General features: G+C 41.4%; 1 protein-coding gene across 1 annotated transcript in view; it reads right to left on the reverse strand.

Moving 5' to 3' along the window:
• ZNF236 (zinc finger protein 236) overlaps positions 1-15,861 on the reverse strand; it is a gene marked incomplete in the record, with an annotated part of 198,678 nt that overhangs the window by 43,058 nt on the left and 139,759 nt on the right. Inside the window, 3 exon segments of the mRNA XM_034762494.1 lie at positions 1,739-1,870; positions 5,719-5,906; positions 15,494-15,649. Of these exon segments, the coding sequence (XP_034618385.1) occupies positions 1,739-1,870; positions 5,719-5,906; positions 15,494-15,649 (476 nt within the window).

A 15,861-nucleotide genomic window follows, 5' to 3' on the forward strand; every position in this document is an offset into this window, starting at 1 on the left:
AGGATTGAATAAGGACTGGGAATGGCTGAGCCATTACAAACATTGAATCTATCTCCCCTTGTAAGTATTCTCACACTTCTTATCAAACTGTCTGTACTGGGCTAGCTTGATTATCACTTCAAAAGTTTTTTTTCTCTTAATTAATTGGCCTCTCAGAGTTGGTAAGACAACTCCCACCTGTTTATGCTCTCTGTATGTGTGTATATATATCTCCTCATTATATGTTCCATTCTATATGCATCCGAAGAAGTGGGCTGTAGTCCACGAAAGCTTATGCTCTAATAAATTTGTTAGTCTCTAAGGTGCCACAAGTACTCCTGTTCTTCTTTTTAAGTTTATTAAGTCAAGTGCAATGTAAAGCACATTGAAAAGAATAGTTTAAACTGCAAATATACACTAATGGGTCCTAAATTACTTGTAACCTCACAGAAAAAGATTGAAGTGTGGGCAGCAATACCAAGATGTCAGCAATGGTTAAATAAAAACAAACAAACATGATGCTACTGTAACCTGTATGAAAAGGGAAATAGGGAAAAGTATTATACACAACAGGCAAATTGCTGTTACAATGTGACTTTTACTAGCGTATTCATATTGGTCACCTCATCTCAGAAGAGACATGGTAAGAGAAAAGGGCAGTGAAAGTTATTTGACACACTGCGATGGCGGAAATCAGGCATATATTGAAAAGGCTAGGATTAGTTTGAAAAGAAGAAGAGTAAAAGGAGATATATATTTGTATTTTTAAAGCATACATTTTTAAAACAGAATTTTGGACACTAGAAATATTCAAAATCAAATTTAGACCATAATTTATTCACCTTGCAGCAGTGATTATGCATGGAACTGCAGAAACTACATGCATAAATTATGTTTCTTGTTACCTGCAATATTAAAAATCTAAGTCTATATGAATTCTAAGACAAAAGCAATGACAACATGGAAGTTATGGATAAGAATACAAAACAGTTATTCATAGTCAGTACGTTACAGGGATGTTGTAATTCTCCCCAAACCGATCATTATAAAGCCAGGAAATTAAGAGTTAAGATTAAACTTAATGTTATGAATCGGCAATGCACAAATACTAAACCTTAACTTGCCCTGTACTGATGCCATACAATTATCACACTATTATGAGTAAGGTATATTCATGGTTGAGGTTCCATATACGATTAAATTCATTTTCAAATATTATATTTTTTCTTTTTCCCCCTCCTTATTGTAATTTGATACAGAACTGATAGAAAACTTGCTATTAATCTTTTAAAAATTCTTCAAATGTAATCCATGCACAAGATTTAAGCAAGTTTCAACTACATGCAAAGTCTGGAGCGTCTGCATTATTCTGTAATTAAAATTACTGAGGAGGTTGGAGGGGGAAGAACTGGGAGGGGGGAAGAGCTTGGAGTGCCATCTTTCTTTAAGGACCCATTTTAAAGCCTGAACTAGTTAATAGATTTAATTGGAAATTCTCATAAAATTTATTCTATACTCAAAAAGTGCTGTACTTATCCAGAAGATATCAGGTATTTTTTCATAGTTAACAAAGAGCCTGAATCCCTGCTTTAAGTGCAAAATCAACATAGTCTTAACTATAAAGCTACAGCCTCCATAATAAGGTACTTTAAGATAAAGTTAAAAAATTATATGAAACTCTGCTTCGGAACAAACAGATCATTTTCATATCTAAAGTCATGTTTTTATACATAAAAGTACACAAATAAATTACATCTACCTGATATGTTATTTCATCAGAGTTTGTAGATGCTGAATGTGGCGTATGGCTCACCAGTATGACTTGTTGTGAGCCCGAACCGCTTTGGCTGGAGAGACTAGAATCTGTGAGTAAAGCAGGGAATTGCTGACCCTATCAAAATAAAATTATTCAAGTGATTGTATTTACGGCACAGTCAACTGTCATAATTAACCAGTAATCCTAAAAGAATTATAAAATGGGGTTAAATAGAAACTCCTTTTATCATTCAAGACTACTCTTTAAAAAGATTACTTCAAACATCAGTCTGAACAAATTTTTTTTTTTTTTTTTTAAATAAACTAGCCCTTTCAGGCCAATGCGGGTTAAAAATATATCTGAATAAGCATATCAACTCTGCTAAATCCACATATCTTAAAGTGTCTCAAAGTGTCATCTGAAATTAAACCATAATGTATTACTGCCACCTCCACATAGTAGGAAGTCACCGGACCAATGGTATAACACGTTATATCATTATATATTTGGATATACCATTTGCATGGTATATCATGCCAGATATACATTTATAAGCGGTTTGGGAAGCCCACCATTTTTATTTTTCCAACTCAAGATAAATATTTTTCATGCAAAACTGAAGAGATTGGGGGATAACAGGGAATGTAGTCACCTCCACAGACTTTGTTTCACTATATGTGTGTGTGTAAATACACCCCTCCCCACCAATCCACGGAAAATAAATAAGCAAACAACTTAGTCCTAGTTCAGCAAAGACAGAAGCCAGCAGTGGTTTTCACATATTAAGATTGAAGGGAAATGTCAATCACAGAGGAGCTGGCTGTACATTTGGCCTATGTACAATACCTAAATGTAGTTAGTGATATTAATGTCTAACTTTCAAGGACAAAAATGTAATTCAGCTAAAAATTATATGTAGAGGTAAGTTATTGCTAAATATGCAAATGGTTCTGCTTTGCTACCAACCACTGAAGTCCTTTTTAATGTGAAGCAATAGAGATTTTTTCTTCATACTACTTGCTAATGAACCTTTAGCTCTACTGACATATTGGAAAGGTTCCTAAACCGTGGCTCATGAACCACGTGCAGATAGTGTCGGAGAGCCAGGTGGTCACACAGTGCTGGCGTGCATTATTTTTTCCAGCTGCTAATTTATTTTAAAAAGACAGTTACCAACTATAATAAATACTCTCCCATTATTTTCCACAAAAGAAACAGGTGTATTGACACAGAAATTATGTGGTCACAAATGGATGGCAGCAGGTTCACAAGACAACATACTAAAAGTCTGGTACACGCTACAAAATATTTTGGAGGCCTGGACCTAAAGTCACTGATTATTATGCACCAGCATTTTCAAGATGAAAATTAATATCTTATTTAAGGCTCTATAGGTTTATTCACATTCACAAATACTTGCTCCTAGAGGAAGGTACCACTGTGAACCTTTACATAATGGGTATTCCATCACTATCTCACACTGGGGTTTCTCTTATTAATTTTCCTAACTGGACATGAAATGGAAGAGGTCACTGGGACTTACTGTTAAAATTTCTAAAATGTACTCTTGTATTGTGACTAATTTGTCTAATTTTGATTAAGTAGAAATCACTATTACAAACCCAGTGAACTTTCTCTTGTATTGTAGTGTTACAAAGTAGATAGGAGCAAGGAGCAGAGTTACATATCCTACAACACATGGAAAGAACAGTTTCTTGCCTTACAACAACTGAGACTCTTTGACATGATGTAGACAGTGTCAATCTCACTGTAGGTGTGCATGCACCTGACATACACCAGACCAGATTATACTCGTTATGAGGGTTGCACAGGCATCCTTGTGCTCCCATCTGAGGGATAAATGGTGCAGGGGTCATGATGCTTCCTCAATTCCTTTGCAATTCAAAGCCCACATTGCAGACTGCTCTGAAAAATGGAGATGGAGGGTTGATCATGGGACCACACTGATTACAGCATCTCAAAGAACCAGTTACTGTAAGGAAGGTAAGCATTCTTTTCTCTTCAAGTACAATGTGTGTACACTGTAAGTGACTAGCAAGCAGTCTCCTCCTCGGATGGTGTGTAAAGGAGACACTTTACACTCCCACCTAGCATGGGTATAAGTAGCAGCATAGATGGCAATGCATAGCTTAGGTGAGCAGAGTGCCCTACCTATACAGCCAAGATATATAGCCTACACAACTCTGTACTTGCCCAAGCAGTGCTTCCTATGTCTGCACTGCTATTTTTAGTGTCCCATTGTCTCAGCCTTTCCCCACCACTTCTTCATATAATTTTTAGCTGAATTACATTTTTTGTCCTTGAAAGTTAGACGTTAATATCACTGACTACATACTGCTGCTGGAGCCTCTCACTGTCATGTGTAGCTATACCCTGCGATGTCAGGTGTGAACAGAGCCTGCCTTTCACTGCAGCATGTAGCTACACATGTAGTACCTGTATTCTACACACTGCCCTAAGTGTAGATGTAGCCAAAGATTGCAATCCCACTTTTGGTGTATGCCCTGGCTATCATGTCAAGTGCGTATTTTTAAGAAGATCAGAGTTACTCCACGTATTGCTTTGAAAATCTCTGAGATCAGCACATTTCTGAAGCAGTCCAACGATGTTGCCTGTGCTGCGTTCAGCAGTGCTCCTTCTTGTTTAGCAAGACAAGCTCACTGACTAGCTGGTAACAAACGGAAATGCACTCTGTGATCGGCTTTGAGAGTCTCTGGGAAGATATTGCTTTAGTACCTGGAATGCATGTACCCATAATAAAGATAAGGATCCATCATGACCTAGAATGCACAGTGTGTTCAGAACAAAGATAAGGGGCACGCCATGGTACCAGGAAATCAAGATAAAAAGCTAATTGGTTGAACTAGTTTCAAATGAGGAATATGGTTCCTTTTACTGGTAATCAAGTAGGTTATAAAAAGATCGCTTTAGAAGTAGAACTTTGGAGAGCACACCTTCCATATAAGGTGAATGTAACACTGCTGTACAGGACGGCTCTTTTTTGAAGACTGGTGTCATATAGAACCTTTTTCCTATACCGTATTAATAAATTTGACTGACATTGGTTATTTAGGCTCTTGACCAACTGACCATACAATTTATCAAAAATGGCATTATCTACAATGTCAAAAGTTTTGATAGGTTCAATGCTGCAGTTGGTGACAAGCGTAGATATTGTTAGTGCCAGCTTGCTTGGTGCAGTCTTCTTTGCTGTCATCTTGGCATTACCTGCCTGCTTGATGGAGCTCTGGATGGTGCAAATTTGAACAGTATGGGGGTACTCGAGCCTAGATCTTCTAAGTCTCATGTCACTCTCAGACTGTTCTAAGAGATGGAGCTTCAGGCTCACATCTCTTGACCTTTAAGATGAGTAGAGAATGAAAGGCAAACCAAGCACCTGCTGCTTGGATGAATTATACACCTCAAAAACAGACAACTGCTGTGTCCATCTTTAAAAAAAGATTAGTCTGTCAAAGGAAGGACAAGGCTTGAAGCCTACAGGTTTTGACTCCACAGTCTTGAGGTCTTTGTATAGAAGGGTATGGCTTGCGGGGAGGAGGGGGAATGGGGAGAAAGTGTCGTATAAGGAGATCAAATCAAAGAAATTCAATCTGGACAGGGATATGCAGTTGAAAATTAAAGAACTTAAAGCTGTTCTAAAGAATGGTTCCATTTTGCTGCCACAGGCAGTAAGAGGAAACTCAGGGAGGGTCATGGGAACTCCGGCCTTCATGCCTTCCCACAGGAGCATGAGGCGGCATAAGCTGCAGCTCCATGTAAGAAATTTTGTAACGGTTCTAGGCAACGACGTGCACACTGTTAGCAGCAAAAATATTAATTACATCTTCATCTACTGTGCATAAGTGGTAAAAATTACTTTCTGAAAAAACATTCAGATACTCCAGTCCCTTGAGATTGTACTATTACTCTACCAGAAAAACAGAGCAGTAAATTGCACTAACCTGTGAAGTGATATTAAGTGTAACTGAATCAAGACCACTAGATAACATGCCCTGAGTATCAGCCAAGGTCAAGGTAACACTACCATCTCCTCCAACTCCTGACGAAGACATTACTAAGTTCTGAGCAGAAACTGTGGATTGAGACATGGGTGGTGTTGAAGGAAGATTTCCACTTGACGAATTAAGTTCTGCAAAAAATAAAGTATGCACAACATTAAAAAAGGAAACAAACATCAATCCTAACTACAGGGCTACTTTATTTTAGGTGAATAACTTAGGTGATAATTTCTTGCTTGCTAATTCTTTACTAAGACTTGGTGGCACTACTGCAGATCTTTCTCCTCTTTTAGTCAAACATGTGGCAAACAATGGGAAAAACAATTTGTTGTATGTGTGAGTCTTGCACTGTGCTGCATGGACATGGGTTCATTACAAGCAGTATAACTGAAGACAAGTTTTCATTGATAGGTAAAACACTATAGAACACCCTACCACAGGAGATTAGAATGTGTCTTCATCTGATCACCTTCAGAACTCAGAAGAAAAAAAATCACCTTTTTCAAAAGTCTACTTACACCAGAAGCCAAGATGACAACAAAATTTAAAGAAACCCAAAGAAAGAAAATTCCACCCCAAAACAAAAACCAGTAAAAGTGACCAAACATTAGGATAGCAAGAGCAGAGCCAGATCTTATTTTACTGTATAAAAGGCTCAGATATTATGGTGAGATGTGTCCACTCTAATATAAAAATAAGAAAATAATAATAATAATGTAATTCTGTAAACAGATTAGTTAATGCATCTGTTTGCAGAACAGGGCCCCAAAAATATAAACCTACATTAGAACACATTATAGTATATGAAAATAATAGAAATTTAGTGGCTTGAAATAGCCACCAGGTAGTTCCAACAGCATCTATATAAACAAGCTGCCTAGTCATGAAACAGTTTATTCTGAATCTGAAATAACTGAGGATATGAGAAAGTCATCCTCAAGGTTGAAAACATTCTATTGGCTGCCACCTGCCTGAACAGTATGAGGCACGTACTACTTATTAGTCTGCAGTGCACAGAATTATGTTTTAATACCTACTATTGTTAAGAGAAAGATTACTTTGTTCATGAAGTTTTAGACCTTCGATTTATTGAGAAAGTTCAGCCCTGTATGGTATAGACTTTTATCCTGATGTAACACCAATGAACACTCCATGACAGAGAGTTCAGAAAATATTGGAATAATCTAAAAGCTGCACTGCCCTCCATCTAAATCTAATGAATTCATTTACAACTATTCAGAGCCAGTTCAGACACTAATGCAAAAGGAGATGTTACTTACCTTGTATAATAAGCCCCCCCACAATGGGGGACTCCACTGGAGGTGTGCACATGCCCCTTGCACATTTGATTGGAGATTTTCAGCAGCAGTGGCTCCTTCAGTGCATGTATGCACCTTAGCCATCTTCGTGCCCTGTACTGAGGATACATACTTAGGACTGTGATTGACGAACTATCCTCAAGTTCTTTTCTACCACAGAAGAAACTCTGCAGCTGAGGGTAAAGGAGGGCGGGAAGTCGAGCACCCATAGGGAGACATCTTGAAGAACTCCAGTTACTGTACAAAGTAACTTCTCCTTTTTCTTCGACTAGTATCCCCATGCATGCTCTACTTGAGGTGACTCTCGAGCAGTACCCTCTGAAGGAGATGGGCACTTTAGAACCCAGCCTGGTTCTGTTTGTAGACTGCAGAATGTAGCATCTGTTCTAGAAGCATGTACCCAGGCCTAATGTGTTGAGAAAGTATGCCCATGTAGCAGCTTTGTAGATTTCTACAACAGGAACATCTTTCAGTATGGTAACGGACATAGATAGAAATTTAGTAAAGTAGGCTATTACCATAGTTGGACAATGCCCATTAGCAGCTGCATATCAGAAGAGGATGAAAATGGAAACCTATTTAGAAAGTAACTGGGAGGACACTACTGTTCATTTAGGCTCTGTCTGTATAAGATATGCATAGTCTCAGCCCTGGTCTACACTACAGTGAAGTCGACAAACTGGTTTATGTCAACCTAACTATGTAAGTGTACAAACTACAGCCTTGCTCCCACTGATGTAAGTGCCCTACTACACCAACATCATAACTCCACTTCCACGACTGTTGGATGTTATTCTTGTTGATTTCATGTCTCCATGTCCCAGCTGGGCTGCTGCCCAGGCTCCCCACACAGAGCCAAGCTGCCCCCAGAGACTGGGCTCCCCATTCCACACCAGGAGCCCGGGTGTTGCTCTGGCTCCCAGATGGGAATCCAGCTGCGCCTAGGCTCCCTGCTGGGAGCCTGGGGGGCTGCCCCGCTCCCATTGGGGAGTGGGGAGGCAAGAGCCTGGGCAGCTTCCCTGCTTCTGGCAGGGAGGCGAGAGCCCAGGCAGGGCCACCAGGCTCCCAGCAGGGAGCAGGGAACCAAGAGTGTGTGGGGGAGGACAGCTGGTGGTGAGCGGGGAGCCAGGAGCCTGTGGGGCAGCCAGGCTCCTGGTGGCAAGCAGTGAGCAAAACTGAGAGCCCAGGCTCTCAGCTCCCCAGACTACCCCCTTAGGTTGATGGAAGAACTCCTGTTGAGGATGTGCACCACTGACCGGAGAGTAGTATGGACCTGAACCACTGCAGTAATTATGTAAGATGTCTATGGAAAACTTATGATTTGCTGAATATGATTATCCTATTTGTATGTATGCATCATTTTTGTATCTGAAGTTATGAATATTAACTATGTACCTGTATTTCAAATGTTTGCTCCTGTGGTAGCACCAAAAGTTATTTAGTCAGCACATTGTGAAGGAACTATCCAAGTTGAATGGCCCATCAAAGAACCCTTAACTCACAATGAACCATGGAAGATGCCTATTTACTTAATAGACTTTCCTGTGAACATTCTAACTAGAGTAGGAGTAATGGCCTCTGCTATGACTAAGCAAAGCAGGCATGGCCATGTGACTCCAAACTCCATCTTGTTACCTGTATTTTTCCACAAACTGGACTGAGGGCTTTGTTTGAAACAATGGGTTTCCCTCCACATGGCAGAAGCTATAAAAGGCCCTGGAGACATCTCCATTTTGTCTTTTTCATAGTCTAACCTCTGAACTATGGATTTATACTCACAGAAGCATTCTAACGAAAGTACTGAGGACCTTCCAATGATTTGGAAGCAACCAGAGACTTGACTTAAGACAGCACTTTATTCCATCACTGCTACAAGCCTGATCCAAGAACCTTGTAATTACTGTAGGTATCCTTTAACCAGTTTTAACTCTCACCTTTCTTTCTTTCTTTTATAAATAAACCTTTAGATATTAGATACTAAAGGACTGGCAACAGCATGATTACTGAGTAAGTTATATATTGACCTAGGTCAATGTGGCTGGGCCTTTGGGATCAGAAGAACCCTTTGATTGATGAAATTGGTTTTAAATAACCACTCATCATTAAGTCTAGTCTTTTTGGTGGTGATACAAGGACTGGAACACCTAAGGAGACTGCTTTTCTGACTTCTTGTTAGCCAGTGTGGTGAAACATCAGTTTACTTCTGTTACTGGTCTAGTATATCTTGTGGAATAATAACCACCAATTTTGGGGTGTGTTTGCCCTATTTCTCAACAGTTTGTCCTGAATTTGGTATTATCAGTTGTGATCCACTGGGGCATGGTTACAAGTGGTATTTGTCAAAAAAACATTTTCATGGAAAGATTTAGAAGCGTACAACAAGCTAATGGCACTAAGGGAGATTTCATTAAAAAATTAAGAACTAAGTTCAAACCCCATGTTCACACTTAGGAAGAAGGTTGGTAACACTTTGATGATTCTGGAACCTGAAGGACGAGCAAATACTGAAAAACCTTCCACAGGAGAATTAAATTCTGTGATGACTGCTAGGCAGACTTGAATGGAGCTTAATGAGAGACCTTCTTTCTTCAGAGTGAATAGGTATCCCAAAATCTCGAAGATGGAGAATCAACAGAGAGAGGTGATGGTAAGTGCACCAGTAGTGCACCAGTGGTAAAATAGCTTCCATTTCTGAAGGTAATTCATGGTACAGTAACTCCTCACTTAAAGTCGTCCCGGTTAACATTGTTTCGTTGTTACGCTCTGATTAGAGAACATGCTCGTTTAAAGTTGCACAATGCTCCCTTATAACGTCGTTTGGCAGCCGCCTACTTTGTCCACTGCTTACAGAAAGAGCAGCCCATTGCAATTAGCTGGTGGAGGATTGGAAGTAGGGTGGATGGCTGCCCCTCTATCAGCTCCCTGCTACCCTAAGTCCCCAGTGCGGCAGCTGCCCAGCAGGCTATCAATTTCCAGCAGTTCAGCTCCCCCACTGCCAAGCTGTCTCCCTTCCCTCCATTTGTGCTGCCTTGCAGAGTGAGGCTACATTAACAACAGCTGGGGCTCAGCCGAGTGGTAGTTCATCATTTAGCAGTAAGGCATTCCCTGAGAAATATCCCACCCAACGATTCCACTACCTCCACCAAGCTTCACAAACATCATTGCTGTGTACAGTATTAAATTGTTTGTTTAAAACTTATGCTCTGTCTGTGTGTGTATATATTAGTCTTTTGTCTGGTGAAAAAAATTCCCTGGAACTTAACCCCCCCGCCCCCGATTTACATTAATTCTTATGGATTCACTTAACATCGTTTCGCTTAAGGTCGCATTTTTCAGGAACATGACTACAACGTTAAGCGAGGAGTTACTGTAGATTATTTTCTGCTGTTCAAAAAGACTTCTTGATCCTCTCTGGAACAGGAGAGTTCTAATCCCGAAAGCCATCTAGGTACCAAGTCTTGAGCCAGAGAGCGTCCAAGTTGGGGTGACAAATGTTCCCCAAATCCTAAGTGATGGCTGGCTGGGAAGAGAGATAAAGAAGGGAAGGAAACCATACCTATCTTGGCCAGGTTGGTGCAAACAAACTTACCATGGCTTTGTCCTATTTGTTTAGAACGCTGAAGATTAGCAGCATTGGAAGGAAAGGTATATAGAAGACTTTTTGACCAGGAAAGGAAAAAAGATATCCTTAGAGAATGGTGACTGAGACCTCTTCTCGAACAGAATTTTGCACATATGCGGTTGGCAGTACTGGAAAAAAGGTCTATTGTTTGGAAGATGCCAGGTAAGGAAAATCTGCTTTAGTATGGATCTCTCAACTTCCTACTTGTGATCTGAGGTGAAGTGTTGGCTGAGATCATCGGCAATACTGTTTTGGCAACTGTAAAAATAACCTGTTGAGATACAGGTATGGTGGACTATACACCAATTCTATTACCTGAGTGACTCAGAGCACAGAGAAGGGGATCTCAACCCCTTGTTGATTTATGTCATACACACTGACCCTGTTTGTCATTAGACAAACAGAATGACCTTCTATCATGCTGGTAGAGCAGATTGTGCTGCCCTGAGCTCCAGAAAGTTGATATGTAAACTCCTGTGCGGACTATCTGCATGGGATAACATGGTCCCATAGGTGAGTCTCCCATTCTCAGGTGGATGCATCCAAAACTATTGCGACAGTGGGAGGCAGATAACTGAAGGGAATCCCTGAGTATACCTTGTCCGGATTCTTCCACCATTCAAAAGAGACTAGCACACGGTGGGAATAAAGAGCAACTTGTTCCAACTCTCTCTGCTGGGACGGTATAAAATGTCCTGAGCCAGGCTTTGAAGCAGGGTATATGTAAGCAGGCATGTAACATGACAAAATACACACTGCCACATGCCCGAAGAGCTGCAGGCACAATCTGGCAATGGTGTGGGGGCTCATTTGGACTTGAGCTATTAAGTATGTAAGATAGAGAAACCTGTCCTCTCTATCCAGGCAGGCTCTGGATGTCATGGCATCAAGAGTGGCCCCTATGAACTCCATTCTCCGCAGAAGTCAGAGAGGTCCATTTTGCAGTACTGAGGTGAAGGTGAAGCATGTGGAAGAGAGACATGGCTTTCTTTACAGCAGTTTGTACTTCAACATAGGAACACTCCTTGAGAAGCCAGCTATTGAAATAGGGGAAACAAATTACTCCCCATTGGCAAAGCTGTGAGGCAACTAACATCATAACTTTTGTAAACACGCTGGGTGCAGAACAGATGGGCTGCAAAGGACGACTCGATACTGACAGTGGTCGATACCGACGAAGTGTAAGGCTCTCTTGTGAGAGGGCTGTATTGTGACATGAAAGTACATGTCCTGAAGGTCAAGGGTCACAAAACAGTCTCCAGAATCTAGGGATGGAATGATAGCAGCTAGTGTTACCATCATGAATCTCTGTACCGTGATGAAGGTATTCAGCATGCTGAGATCTAAAATTGGCTTCCACATACTCTTCTTTTTGGAAATCAGAAAGTAATTGGAATAGATCTCTTCCTCTATGTTAAGTCGGAACTTGTTCCATGGCTCCTATGCAGTGAAGGGAGAGAACCTCTCGCATCAGGAGAGGTTCATGAGATGGATTACTGAAAAGGGACAGAGAAGGGAGGCAAGGAATGCAAGAGAATGAGGTTGCCCAATGTTATAACCTCTAAGAGCCATCTATCAGAAGAAATCTGCTCACATGAGGTTCAGAAATGGAGGAGACAATCCCCAGAAGTTGGGAGGAAGGAAAGGGCAGAATAATACAGCAGCAAATCTGGATCGCGGAGGTGTTTGTGACTGTTGACCAAGCAGTCAAAACAAACACTTTGTTGATGGTGGCTGCTGCGTCAATCCAGGTGCAGCAGTTGAGAATTTCCCCCTCTGCGTTCAGGGTTTCTTTTTAGGTGCTTCTGAGGCGCTGTGAAAGGTGTGAAACTGAGCTGATCAGGTTCTCTACATTGTCTGAGGCTGACTAAATCTCCTCTTGTTTGCAAGTGTATTTATGCCCAGCAAATGAAAGGTTGCCCTGAGTCCTTCAGAGAATGCAGAGACTTATCAGAGAACTTGAAAAATAATTTCAGACGATCAAAGGAGAGGTCATCTACAATGTTTTGGACTTCACGTGGAATTCCAGAGGACTGCAACCATGAGACTTGACACATGATTAGAGCTGTGGAGATGGATTTAACAGCACTTGCCAGCAGCATCGAGAGAGGAATGTAAAGCTGTTCTGGATAGATGCTCTTCTGCAACAATTGCCTGAAACTGATCTCTAAGCTCCGAACTACAGGGTGGCAGGATGGCAACTGAATAGCTCTTCTGACCAAAATATCTATGCGCTCATGGAACACTAGCCTTATCACAAAACAGTCTTCAAATGGTTCTTCCTGTGTTGTTCATTCACTGCATCCATAACCAATGAGTTTGGGGATGGGTGGGAAAATAGAAATTCTGAACCGCTAGCTGGAACTTAATACTTTTTGTCTGCCCTCTGAGCTATTAGAAGGTCGGGGGGGCGAGGAGAGAAGTGTGGTGGCAGTAGCAGGGACCTGCCAAATTGTCTTAGTGGGTTTAACAATGTCTCGTTTATGAAGAGGGCCACCCATGATGAAGATAGTGTAGCAAGGATGTCCAACAATTTATGTTGAGTCTACTGGACTTCTTCCAGGGGTATTTGAAGAGTGGCTGCCATTCTTTTCATCAAGTCTTGAAACTGAAGTTGTCCACAGCACATGGAGGGGGCATAATAGCTTCATCCAGGGAAGATCAGGAAATATTTGTCAGAGTAGCCTCCTCATCAACTCTCCTGTTTTTCTAATGTTTCCTCGTGAGGTGGGGATTGCTATTGGAGAATGGAGGGAATCGGGGAATGAAGTCCCTTACATTCCCTCTGAGCGCTGGATGCCTTGGAGAATTGTTGGCAGTATAAAGCCCAAGGGTCCCAATATGGCCATTGGAAATGAAGGCACATAAGGGAATGAGACAGGCATCCAGGATTATCATACCAAGGACGGTGCTGAGGAGGTTGAAGCTGCACAAGCCTTGAAGTATTCCTTAATGTAGCATGTTCCAGAGAGTGTGGTCTAGACAGATAATCAGAAGAACCCGAACAGAAATTTGAACACCTGAGAGCTGTCATCTGAAAAGTTTAATGGAGGAGCAGATGAAGGAGGAGTGATGATCTGTCTGTCTAGACACAGGGGAATCATACAGTACAGGTGACAGGTGAGGTACTAGAGATAGCAGAGGACGCCATACCAGGAGTCTAACTGAGCTTAATAAAGGAGACATAGGTTCATTGGAGACAAAAATACCTGGAAAATCTGAACTCCTGTGGTACTGGGTGAGGTTGCACAGGAACCTGGTGGGCTGTGGACAAAGAGGCCTGCGGTACTAAGGGCAGTGCTAGCAGCGTTGATATTCGCTGGGCACCAAAGACACAGCAAATGTTGCAAGCAATACCAACTTCTTCAGTGAGGAGTCCCTACAGTCTCTAGTACTTCAGTCATGCTTCGATGGTACCGGAGGCTTCAGTACCAATCGTTGGGTACCATGTGATTTAAATGAGCTCAAGGACTGCAGCTTAGAACCCTTGGTACTGAGATCTCTTGAACCTCTTTGGAAGCCTTTAAGGGGCACAGGGTCCCCAGTACCGCAGATCTCTTAGAACTCTTAGAGCTCTTTCCAAGGAGTTTTAGTACCCCTTTTCAGAAAAATCTTTCCCACCTCACTTGTAGGTCTACCGGAGGCTGATGGGGCAATATGGTCGCTTGGAGGCCACTGTATGTTGGGGGGGGGGGGAGGCCTCTGGGCCCGGACCTGAAGCCAGATGAAGGGAGCACTCCATCATGAAGAGGTTAAGTTTAATCTCCCTACAGTGGCTCTTAAAACTAGTGCAGATTTTGCATTTTAAGGGCACACGTGTATTCCCAAGGCAGCGGATACAGTGGGAGTGGCAGTCATTAACTGGGAAGGACTCCAAGCAAGTGAGGTAACATTTTAAAGCCTGGGGATGTAAGCATGCCCCAAAACCTAAAAGGCTTCTTGAAAATGGACACCCGTGTGCAAAGGGAAGTGGAGGCAGCAAGAGGCCAAAGCCTCGGCTAGTAGAAAAGATCCCAAAAGAAATAAAATGATTAACTATAAAAATAAAACTAAAAAAGCAACTAAGAGGCAGGCATCTGCACAAGAGAGTACTACTGAACTCTCTGCCTCTGGCCACGGCAGCTGAGAAGGAACTGAGGACAGTTCATCTGTCGCAACCCTATAGGCCCTCAGTTTGTGACACGAGGATGGGTAGGGCGCATGCACAAGACAAACAGCACTGCTGTCAACAATCTCCAATGGAAGGTGCATGTGTATTTTAAGTGGAGCACCCAGAAGGATGCTCTCAAAGAAGAACTGCCTGCTTATAATTACAAAGGACCTGCATCCACTAAGGGAGAGGGGAAAGGAAAGCAACAGGGACCTACCACACCAGAAACAGTCAGTAAATTTCACTTTTCGTATAGGAGTATGAAGTATAAACTGCTTCATATTTACAAAACAATGTGATAACAAGTCCTACGGGAAATTTGAATCATGACTCCTTTATCACTGTTCCTTGGCCACATGACAGGTTCCCTAACGCCTCCAATTTAATAGGAAATCTCTGTGCATTATTCCTTTAACTATCTCAGTGCACCAGTTTTAGATGCACTCCCTTGTTCCCTGTCCTGTGGGGATGAACATGAGGGAGTCAGTAGAGAGAACAGACAAAAGCTTGGGCTTTGTAATCAGAGAACTAAATGAATTTAACATTTTAGATTTACTGAACTGGCCCAGCAACTATTTTTCCACACAGAAAATTATTATTTCTCTTATGAAATCAATCAGTGCTTACCTGAAGCATTCAGTGATGTACCCTGAGACAGAAGTTGATCATTGCTTATAGTTAACGTAGCACCTGTTGATTGATTGCTAATTGTTGGTGTTGTCAGTCGTAAACTCCCATTCAACTCATTACTTCCAGAAGAATTATGCTGAATAAGATCTTGACCTAAAGAGAAATTACTTCTATGACATCTGGAAACTCCAGAACAGCAATTTTTCTGCTAATGTACTTAGTACAAACAAGTTCTCATTAAACAGTACTAGGACAAATAGTACATCCAATCAAAAGGATTAGTTTTGTACTTGGGGCAATATTAATAAGGAAGATTATGAAAATGGGGATTTTTTTAAAAGTATACTCCACTACTGTAGGAATAT

Source organism: Trachemys scripta, chromosome 2 (assembly GCF_013100865.1).
Source record: "Trachemys scripta elegans isolate TJP31775 chromosome 2, CAS_Tse_1.0, whole genome shotgun sequence".
NCBI lineage: Eukaryota > Metazoa > Chordata > Testudines > Emydidae > Trachemys > Trachemys scripta.